Below are 12,151 nucleotides of genomic sequence, written 5' to 3' on the forward strand. Positions count from 1 at the left end.
AGGTGTTGCTTTTCTCGCAGGCTCTTTGTTCTGCACATTAAAACCGTGTGAAGAAGTTGTTCAGCTCATCCGGAAGGGAGGCATCACCATCGCTGCTGTGTGGGTTGAGCTTGTAGTTTGTAATTGTCTGAACGCCCTGCCACATACAACGTGTGTCTCTGGTGCTGCTGAATTGTTTGTTGATCCTCTGCACGTATGCTCACTTAGCTCTCCTTATAGTGCGAGACAGGTTGGCTCTGGTCGCCCTGAGGACGGCCTTGTCTCCAGATCTGAAGGCTGCATTTCTGATCTTGAGCAGCTTGTGCACTTCTCTTGTCATCCAGGGCTTTTGGTTGGCTCTTGTGGTAACATCCTTGGTAACAGTAACATCCTCTATGTATTTGGAGATGTAGCCAGTCACAGAGTCTGTGTACTCCTCCAGATTGATGGAGTCACCATCCATAGCAGCCTCTCTGAAAATGTCCCAGTCTGTCAATTCGAAGCAGTCTTGGAGAGCTGAAACAGCACCAACCTGCCACACTCTGATGCTCTTGCAGGCTGGTTTAGTGTGCTTCAGCAGGGATTTGTATGCAGGGACCATAAAAACGCTGATATGATCTGAACAGCCGAGGTGGGGGTGGGGTAGGGCCTTGTAATCGTCTAAGGTGATAATGAGATGGACACCTCCTGGCACTAAACAACCATGAGAACATCTCCGAATTACATGTAGAAGAACTTTTGTGCCAGATCTGAAGGCACTGAACATAACATGGGATGACGCTGAAGCATTCGCCCAAGATCAGAACTGCTGGAGAACCCTTGCTGCTCGATATGCCAACATAGCATGGGAGAATGTAAGTCTATGTAAGTAATAAGGTAAATGTTGTTTACAGTGGTGAACATGATACCTACTTTATTTAGCAGTTTTTAAAAATTACTGTTCAAAAATAATATATTAATAAAGAAAACAATTGTTTATGAATTTTACATAATTAGAACTCTGTTCTTCAGAAAAAGCACTTTCATGTGAAACCATGAACAAGAATACCTCTATATCCATAACCCTCACCAGCTCCACCTCGATTTTATTTGGATATTTAGTACAATGTTGTGCATTTTTTAAATAAATACATTCTCTGTGTACTGGGAAAGAAAGCAATAAAACAATACCAGTGGTCAACAGAAAGCTTAAGCAGCTCGGATGACAAAGTTAAATCTGTGGGATTTTTAGAAGGTTCACAAATACTCATTCAGAAATGAAACCCATTAATCAGATTACATTGAACTTCATTGTCTACTTCCATTTACTGTTAACAACTTCTTTTTCTGGCATCCTTTAAAAGCAAGTTTTATTTTTTAAAAGTTCAATTGACAGATTCATAGGAAACCAAAGAACCACAATGAATATGCTTTCATCAATAAAGAAATGTTTCATGCAATGCAGTACACTTTTCTAATTGCCATTAGACAGGAAAGCATAGTTTATATATGGACCCCAAGAAGGATCTTGATATGTAGAACATTTGAATAAATATCACAAAAAATGACATGTGCTACATATGTGCTTCTTTGACCTAATGCTTCCATTTATTATTGAAAAACATTAATACTTTTCAATACTTATAGTATCAGGAGAAAGTTTGGATGAATAACCCCAAGTATTCTACATTATATATACTGCATGTATTTTTCTTTACTGAAAATGGATTGCTCCATATTTATTTCCTAAGTATTGATGCTGAATGTATGAAAAGTAAACAACAGTTAACTACATGGCACACAGTTTGGCAGGCTGCCTTTTGCTAAAGCAAATAAGTTACACTGTGTTGAAAATAACCCATGAGAGTAAATTATTATTAAATTAAATTATTAAATACAATAGACCACAGTAAAAAGGCACAAAATTCATACCAACAAGTTCTTATGATGGAATAATACCCAACTGAGATTGCACCTGACTGTCAGACTTAGGACTACAGGGGTGAGCAAACATGAACGCTCCACACAGCTTTTACTGGCTGAGTTGTACTAGTCTGTGCGGTCACCCATACACCAGGTGGTCAAGACAAAAGACCACTCAGAGGCCTGGCTACTTGAGTGACTCCCATTATCCTTGTTCCAGGCAAGGCTATTTTAGATTTAATATAAACATTCTATGACAGTCAGATTATGGATTGTTCTATGTCTGGCTCTTACCCTTAGACCAGTCTCACATATTTCATATTTCAGCTCATATTTCCAGACAGCATTGCTCAAAGGATCATTAAAGGACAGAGGCCCCTCCACAACACAAAGGTCAGCTGTAGGACCCATTGTTGGACACCAGTGGTAAGGCAAAGAAAGACCTAGGCTAAAGAAAGAGGCCTTTGATGCAATGTTAACAGTAGGGTGTCCAGATTTGACTGAAAGGCACTCCCATGTCCAAGTGGCCGAAGCGATAACCCATGCTCAGTTAAAATGTTCTGAGGACATGAAGAATCACTTTCAGATGACCTCACATAAGTTCTGTCAAACCATTCGACAACTCAGGAAAGAATGTCTGGATGTCACACAGGCTGTTCTCATTAAAATTGAGTAGAGACAGACTTTAACTGAGGATATTGTGAAGAGATTGATGGAACTACTAAACCAAGAGGATATACCCTCTTTGGAGGAGACCTTGCCAAAATCACCGGTTGGTGTTAGTTAGTGGCTGAGGTATCTGTGATGATTAAAAAGCTTCACAAGTCATAAGGCTAAAGAGAAGCATGTTTATGATAGCCATGTCTGAAAGAGAGTATCCAATGTATCCAGTCTAGGACTTTTCCCTTTCTAGTAGCTGGTAGAGGAAACGAAAAGATTTATTTATGGTTCTAAACAATACTGGTGAAAAATTTTTATTCAGCGCATGCAACCCAGAGTTATTCTGTACATGTTATAAAATCTGATGTTTCTACAGTGAATATTATTCCAATGACTTTTACAGTTCCTGAGCTACATTACTAGATTCCAAGAAGATGCTCAGACTCTCTAGCTTCCATTTTGCTATAACCTATGATGTTTAGACAATTATTAAAGCTGTGCATTTTTTTACTTTTGACAAATACATTTAAATTTCTTTGGACCATTTGTGAGCATGAGTGGATGGACGCTACTTAAAATTAAAACTGGTCACAGCTGAAAACTTATAAACATTTAAACCAGGAAGAACAGTCAGTTGCAACATGCACACTTGTTAAATTACTCTAAAATAAAAAATACAGTATTTTGTACAGTAGAGTACATGAAAGAAGTGAAAAACTCTCAATTTTTGGTAAAATCAAAAATATATTACCTTTTTCCATAGGGTCTCCAGCTATTAAGTTGAGAATAAAAGAAAACAATGTAACTCTTCAAAACTGAATTATATTGCCTGTCTGAAAATTGATAAAACAAGTAATTAAACTGTAGTATTGGGCAAAGAGAAAACATGAAATTCCTATATGAATGTCAAGTCAAGGTTTTTTTCATATGTACTCTACATTGAGATTCTTACTTGCATGTTTCCTCAGAAATGTTGACAATATAATATATATCTGAAAGTATTCTTTATTTATACACACTGTTTTTATGTTGCAATACTGTACTGTATGTGTTCTGAATGAAAATGAGTAGGGCAGAGTAGGGAAGAGAAAGTGTGAAACCTGACTTTTTTTTTAGAGTAGTATTATGCAAAAATAAGCCTAGTATATTGAAACTTGCCAAGTCGTAAGTCTTCTTGCACAACTGTGTCTCTGTTTCTCCAATGTATTAAAAAATGCATCCACTGGGTATTCAGGGGAATTGATGATGACATGTTTTTAAGTTAATAGTAGAGTTTTATATATGGTTCTGCATCCAGAAGAGAGGCAATTTCACTGAGACAGCTGAAGTAAAACATGATAACTGTGTCTGATGCGAGTCAAGCCTCTGGCAAGCTGTATTTTGAGCTTGCTGTAGTCTATTGATACTTAATGAAGAAAAACAGTTAAAGTTAGATTTGTATCTATCTTGATATCATTACTCTTTCAGTCACTGTTTGACAGGACTTTGGAAGATAACTTTGCATTTATATGGGATTTTTTCTGAGTAATCTGGTTTCATATAATACCTAGTATTAGAGCAAGGGTTTCTAGCACTGCTTGTGCTGCAATAAAGTGCAGGTGCATAAATACATTACCAGAGAAAATATATCTCTATTAAACTCACCGTGGAGAGCAATTTTCTATTTCTATGCCAAGTCCCAATAATGCTTCCCCAATAAGCACAGGTATGGTCATTAAATAAAGCTCCCCATGGAAAAATTTCACAACAATGCATAGCCTGTGGTCTTCTCTCATACAACTGTGAGAATTTTAGAGATAGGATCAATAGTGTGCATTTGCATAATGGACAAACACAAATTTTACTTTATATGTTACTTTGCCCTTGGGAGGAATATTTGGCTTTTTACAGACACTCAAATAAATAAATACATATTATTATATTATGATAGACAACAAACCCCTCTCAAATACACACCAGAATGACTAAAAGAAAGAAAACCTCATATTTGGCAGTTCCAATTACGATATGGCATTATACAGGCGTTTTGCCATAGTGCCTTTGAACACACCTCTGTTGAATAGTTTTTTGTCTGGCAGTACTCCCTGTTAGTGTGTCTGAGAGAGGATCTTTACATGTTTCCTGTGCAATGGACTACTGAACTGTCTGGGCCTGGATGCTGCCTTGTACCTAATTCTGCCTTAGATAGGTTCTGTTTCTTCAAGAAAGCAATAGTATTGCTTTCATGTTATTTGACACACCTCAATGGTGCTCTCGTTTTGCAATAAAGTCAATATTAATACTTACAGTCATCTAGGTGGTGTTGGCATTTATTTAAAGCAATATGACTGCCATATTTTCTTTAAGATAAAAAAGATTTACCTATGTTGTTCTGTGATATACTACTATTTTCATTAAAAAAATACTTTTTAAATGTAAGTAGCCTACTTTTTAATGTTTAATTTGTTAATACAAGATTTGCAATACAGAAGTAATTCTGATGTATTAGAGCTCAGGTTTTGATCCTTTAGTTAAGTCTGCTACATTAACACTTGACAGGATGAAATAATTCATGAATAAAATCAGAATTACTCTGCACTTAGAGATAAGATGACTATGCCATTTCTTTTAATCTGAAGAAAAAGTAAAAAATAAATGATTAATAATAAGATGCCTGTACTCAAGTTATGGATACATTATATTGTCCAAAAGTACTGTACAATAACAACCACTTTGGAAATCTATTTTAAATCCATATTGTACAGTACACTGTAATACTTAAGAGAACTGTAAAAGTGATATATATATATATTATCATTGTTAAGACAATACAGTACACTCTTTGCCTTCTCTCCTTTACTCTTGAGACACTACAAATTCACAGAACTCCAGTCAGAATAACCAGTGATGCCTGGATAACAAGATTAGCCAAATGCCACTGAGCAAACTAATGCTGCATAGGCGCATATAAGTCTGTTTTTGAGCTCTTTACTGGCTTAGCAATAACAGTGAGTTTGAAAAATGCCTAAGCAGCAAGAAGATATTGTGTAATAACAAATAAAAATAATTAATTAGGTCAAACAAACCTCTTGCATCAAAGAATTCCTCATCTGAACTGTCCACAGATTCATGGTTCAAGTTCTGCATTCGCCACTGTGTTAGGCTGTGCTTCCGGGAGGTAGCTGAAATATACCAAAAAAGTACTTCATTTTAATATTTAATAAACAGCAAAAAAAATATGTTGCATAAAATCTTTCACAGTAAAAACTTACTACATGTTACTTTTCTAAGAATCAAATATTGTTGTAGTAAAAGATTAATGAAGAAATACTTTATAGGTCAAGTAACTTTAAACTATATATAAATAAGAATAATGTCAACAATATAATAAAGAGAAAGAAAAGAACAGACCAAGAAGAAAATTAAGCATGAATAAGCTAAGTGGATATTGGCACACAACTGTAAGTCTCTGATATCGCCATCACGTTAAATGCTATAACATGAAACAAAAATAATTTTTTTTTACACAAATATGTATCGGTATATGATAGTTTCATTACCAGTTGTATTACATGTCGATAACAAGAAGCATGTCTGCAGACCATGTAGCTACCTCTGCCTTTTTGCTTAAGGATGTTTCATACACTCATTAATTTAAGCTGCTTCGGATTTATCTACATTATTCACTATATATACCAGAGTGAAGCAAAATGTAATGGATAACTGAAGTGCCCAAGATAGCAGACACTGTACAGAACAGTTAAGAGTTAGAGGATTTCATTCTTCATGAATAATTAAAAACAAGCAAGATCTGTGAGAATTGAATGTCCAGAATGCTGACTGCCGAAATGACGGACTCAATGAATCTATTGTTCTAAGATGAATATCAAGCTAATAAATTTAGACTGGAAGAAATTTAAGATGGATTTCATTAGTTGAGATGAAACCTGGATACATCACTTTGACATAACAGTACAAACAACATCCTGAACAGTGGAAACATGACATTCTCTGGTACCAAAGTGTTACAAATTACCTCAAAGACAAGACTGAAAGTGGTAAAGCAGTTGTCAAAACTCTGGTCCAATGTCCAAAAAATAATCCAGAGAGAAAATATTTAAAGTATAAAAGAGGATATAAACTAGATGACCCATTTACAAAATAAATAAATAAATAACACATTAACTACAAAAGGAAGGACAAATAACAAAAAAGGACACAAAACAAGGAAATACAAAACAAAATCCATTGTTGAGCCCCAAACAAATGACAAAAAGAAACAAGTTTCAAGCTTGCACTGGTGATGTTCAGAGTGTGTTCTGACAGGAAGATTCTAGGTGAAGGGCCACTAGGGCAATTAATATAAGGACTGGGACAAGAAGCATTTGTCAGAAATTAACAGGGTCAGGGCCATTAAATTAGGTCTATATCAAAACACAAAAACCTAAACATAAACTCTTAGTCAAAAGCAGAAGCAAGAAATTGTTTGAATTACAAGTCATTTAATTGTTTGATTTAAAGTCGCAAACCAAAATTATAAGAGCCTTAACAGATGTATCCACGATTTTGCATTTTATGGGACTTCCCAAACAACACTCCTTAGCAAACACCATCATGATATTAGCATACTGTAGCACAAAAAGGCATCAATCACTAAGAAGAAGAAGAATGTTTTTAAAACAAAACACAGATTAAAGTTTAGAAAAAATTAACAAAAGACAGAAAATCACAACATGGCGTAGTCCCATATTGATTATATGCCTTAAAAGTCCCAAATAACTAATCAGTATTATTTAGTTTACAGCATTCCTTCAAAGAAAAGCAGCAACAAAAGCAGGTGATCATTCTACTTCATGACAATTGCCCTGCTCACAATAAATGGATTTTAAATGTTCCTCTGCAAAACTGATGAATTTGAAGAAATGACACATCCATCCTCAGTAAAAAAAATGTTAAAAAGGATGGATATATGCATTCAGGAAAGCAAAGGAAAAAAATTGCAAAAGCCTTAACACAGGATTTATGTTATGCCCCTACAAAAGTGTAATGTAGTTTAGATTAGGGGTTTCTAATCTCAGTCCAGGAAGGCCATGTTGGTTGCAAGCCTTTTGCTCCAAAACAGTCTACACATTAGACACCATTTCCCGCTGTTAATGAAACAAGTTATTCAATTCTATGCCTTGTTAGCACTCTTGTTCTGTTCATTTTTATTCTGGCCAATTTCTTGATTAGCAGCCAATCACTGCAGCTAATGCAAAATTGTTATGGGATTAAATTTAGTTCACTTATTAAGATTCATAACTTTTCATTGCTTTTTTAACTCTTAAAATTGATGCAATCACAGTTTTAATTGCTTCCTCTTTGCTTAGCTCTGCACCAAATAGCAAAGAAACCAAAGGCTCACTAACTGTGCTTGTTCTATTTACAACTGTGTACACATCATGAAATTACTTTTTCACTGAAGCACTTTGACAGATAACAAGTAGACACTGAAGAAACAAGAAATAAGATTTTTTTTTTATCCGTCACAGTGCTGTTAGATGAAATGTTGCAATGGTAAATAATATTTAGAAAGAACCAGGAGATAAACATAGTCAAAAAGAAATGTATTGGTATATTCTGGAGGGTCAAAATAACTGATGAAAAAAAAAATGACTAGAAGGCAAAGTCTAAAAAAAGCAGTAATTTCAGTTAACCATAAAGATCAAAATGAAAATTTTTGCATGTAATTTTTTGGGAACGTGTCTAACGATCTAGGATATCACCGATACTGTGATGTCAGTTTTTATAACATTGCTGACATAACACCCCAACAACTGACCAACTGGCAATGGTATCACAAAATGGCAATGCAGAAAACCCAAAACATAACAAAAAATAAAAACAGCTTAATTTATTCTTAATCTTAGACATGTAAAAATATAAAGGTAAATCAAAAAATAAAGTAAATTTGAGAATTATGCATTAACCACAACACATAGATTATATGTTATTTGTTCCCATGGATAAATAGAAGCTGACACAATACAACAAGGTAACAGTAGCTTATGGGTAGTTCAAACACACACAGAGCAGTACCATTAGTCTAACTGAGGCCAAGGTCACATGAGCATGTACGCTCCATAGTGGGACTGCATCATTGCTCAACAACACACCATAGTGAGATTTTTTTGGGCAGACAAAGTGAAACCTGCAGAAATTCACCAAAGGTGTTGGCTCACTACAGAAGTGAAAACAACATAACTGAACGAAAAATTTATGAATGGGTAGAAAGGTTTAAAGCAGGAAGAACAACTATAAACTGACAAAGCACAATCTGGTCGACCATCAGCCTCGTGCACACAAGCCCACATCGATATGGCGAATTGCGTTCACTGTTACTGCACATTTGGACATCAGCTATGGATCTCTACATGCCATAGTGCTTGATGACTTGGGGTACCATAGTTGTTTGCACAAGATGGGTACCCAAACAACTTGCTGATCTGCACAAGCCAACATTCTTGTCAATTGTATGCCCTTGGTCAAAGAAATCTCACTAGAGTTTGTTTTTTTTTTTTTTTGAAGCAAGGTTCGATTAAAAGATGAGATTTTGGAGATGTATATTGCTCTTGTAAAACCTTACTTGGAATAATATGGCTAGTTCTGTTCTTTGCATTACATTATAAGAAAATACTTTTAGGCCATAAGTGGATTAAAAATGAATAGAAACAGATGGAAATTGGGGTAAAGAAATGGCTTATAATCAGAACTGGTTCTGAAAAGAAGGAAGAGTGAAGAACAAGAACACCCAAGCACTTCAAATTGATAACAGGTAGAAATATATTATTATATTATTAAAGAAACTAGATACCATTGAAAAAATAAAAATACTGCTCAAGAATGTATGATACCAAACATCCAAACAGAAATATTTGCTGAGGGAAGGATTTTTGTTAGGGTTTTGATTTTATCGTATGGATAGGAGGCATCCAGTAAATTTGCTAACTTCACTAACTGTTGCGATGAAAGTGATGAAAATCTTACATATGCTTAGAAAATGCTTAAATATGATTTCTTCTTTCTATATGTACAATCAGTGTTTTTGTGATGGTGGTACTTACATTTTCTTTCAGTTGAAAATAGTATGGCACTTATGCCATACTATTTTTGTTACTTCTGTTATACAACACACATAAAATGCAACCTCCATTAATTTATTGCAGAAAATCTTTAGTCAGGCTTTCCAGTTCACACCTCATGTCTTCATTAATTAATTTCCCATCTAGCAGATTTTTCACTAAAACACACCTTTTCTTTCAGAAATTGCTATTTGTCCGTAATAAGCTTCTTAGTGTCATTCAAATCCCTGAACTTTGTGATTTCAATTGGCTCACGGCAGGGAGATCAACATTTATTTAAATGTGATCAATACTCATACTTAATTAAGGAAGGCAGCTGTTTATGTGTCAGTCTAAACTTAAAAACAGTGATTTTAACAATGGTATCAATAATAACAATAATAGCAATGCTTGTGAGTGTCATGGTAGTTTATTGATAAGACCTGCTGGATCACATCACCGTATATCTCAGTATGTTAACAAACTCTGAGACTGTCTGTATGTATTTTGCCCATTCTCTCCATGACTGCATACGTTTTCTTTAGGTTCCTTATTTTCTGCCAAATCAATTTAATTGGTGCCTCCAAAAAAGTAGGTGTGGATGTGTGGGAAAAGAACCACACTATTAGTCAAATACTCAGCAATCCCTTTGACTTCTTGGTTATTTTCTGAAAATAAACTGAAGTGGGGTTTAAAGTTTAAAAAGTATTATTGTAAAGTGGAAGATGCCAAAATGAGAGGGAATTCCTGCTGCCATTGTGCAGACAGATTTTAAAGTAACCTAGATAAACTTCAAATTTTAAGGAAATGTTTGAGCCATGAAAGTGAAAAGCTGCTTCTTTTATACATAATGAAGGACACTATTTGGGCATAGTGAGTATGTTGACATTAATTAAGTTTATATGTATTCACGACTAGCAAGCAAGTACAAATTAAACTTAAAAATATTAAAATATGCAAAACATGCAGCTGGGTCACTCAGGATTTTAGCATGGACAAGTAAAAAGACAAAGAAACACATAATGTTAAAAGATGTGACAGGCTCTATTTCCAACCTTAAAACAGGAGCTAATTTCAAACTCCTTACGGCTGAACATACAAGTGATTACTTTGCTCATTTTTCCCTAATTGGGCAGATGTTAGTACATGTCTGCAATAAATTAACTCCTAAGCAGCAGCAATAAACTACAAAGATGAAAAAGGAAAATCAATATAAATTTAAAGGACACAAATAACCTGAAATACAAAAAATGCTCAAAAAAGGCAAAGGCACAGACAGGGCCGGATTTATATGAAAAGAGGCCCTAGGCTATTCCACTTATGAGGCCCTTTCACCTTCCATTTTTAAGTTTGTAAATTACATGAGAGATAATAAAATTTTGCTAACAATTTGAATGTAGGCCCCTCTTGATCTTGAGGCCCTAGGCTGAAGCCTAGTTAGCCTATAGGAAAATCCGGCCCTGGGCACAGATGAAAAAAGGACACAAAAATTTAATTAAATTGAATGTTGAAAAGACAGAGAATGTCAATTGATAGAAACATTGTAAGAGCTAATAATTTTTCTGTGCTTTGAGCCTCTTTTCATAGGGGGAAAATTAACACCCCCATAATGTCCCATGGCTTTGTTAGATCACAAAACACCATAAACAACTAGAAATCTGTAAACCTATAAGATAAACAAAGACTGGAGGCTAAAAAAAAATCACATAAAAGACAAAAAAAAAAAACAACATTCAAAACACTTTACAAAATCAGCTGTTATCATACAAAACAGGACGCATTCAAAGGCTCAATAATACATTCAGTACTTCAATAGAGACATTTGCATGAAGGGCAAGGGATAGATGACAAAAGACTTTGAATGGTTTGAGTCAACCCCTTTTTGAGAAATCATATCAGTTCCCAGGTCCCTGAACAGATAGTATTTGAGTATCAGTATTTCTGAAGCTTTGGTAATGTAAGATTTGACATAAAATGAAAAACTAAGTAGAAACCCTGATAACGTGATCTCTAATATATATTTGATCCTCATCTTAACAGTGCTGATTGATAAAGTGATCAAATTTAAGAAACAGAAAAAGCATTATCTGCAATTATTTATTCAACACAACAGTCAGAAATGTACAATTATTGTCTGCTGTGGGAAAGATAAGTAGACCAGTAACTTCAATAGCTGGTTTTCTTCCCCTTTAGCAATTATAACAGCTCCTAAGCATTTTTTGTAATTGTCTGTCAGTCTCGTACAATCTTGCAGAATTTTTCTTCTCCTTCTTATGGAACTCCTTCGACTGTGTGATGTTTGAGGATTTTCTAGAATATACTGCCCACTTCAAGTCCTCCCTCAACATTCCAATGAAGTTAAGAATTTGTCTAGGTCATTCCATTCTTTTGCAGATTGGCTTGTGTGTTATTGCAAGGTCCACATGTGGTTCACATTCAACTTTTTGACAAATGGCTTCACATTCCGTCTGGTACAATGTGAAATTCATGATTAGCTCTTTTATGACAAACTGGCCTGGCCCTGAGGAAAA

The 12,151-nt window shown here is 35.0% G+C and overlaps 1 protein-coding gene across 1 annotated transcript in view; it reads right to left on the reverse strand.

Annotated features, from left to right (window-relative positions):
- pitpnm3 (PITPNM family member 3) overlaps positions 1–12,151 on the reverse strand; it is a 280,043-nt gene that overhangs the window by 145,892 nt on the left and 122,000 nt on the right. Inside the window, exon 2 of the mRNA XM_028806634.2 lies at positions 5,607–5,702. Within this exon, the coding sequence (XP_028662467.2) occupies positions 5,607–5,702 (96 nt within the window). The remainder of the gene's footprint in view (positions 1–5,606; positions 5,703–12,151) is intronic.

This window comes from Erpetoichthys calabaricus, chromosome 8, assembly GCF_900747795.2.
Source record: "Erpetoichthys calabaricus chromosome 8, fErpCal1.3, whole genome shotgun sequence".
NCBI lineage: Eukaryota > Metazoa > Chordata > Cladistia > Polypteriformes > Polypteridae > Erpetoichthys > Erpetoichthys calabaricus.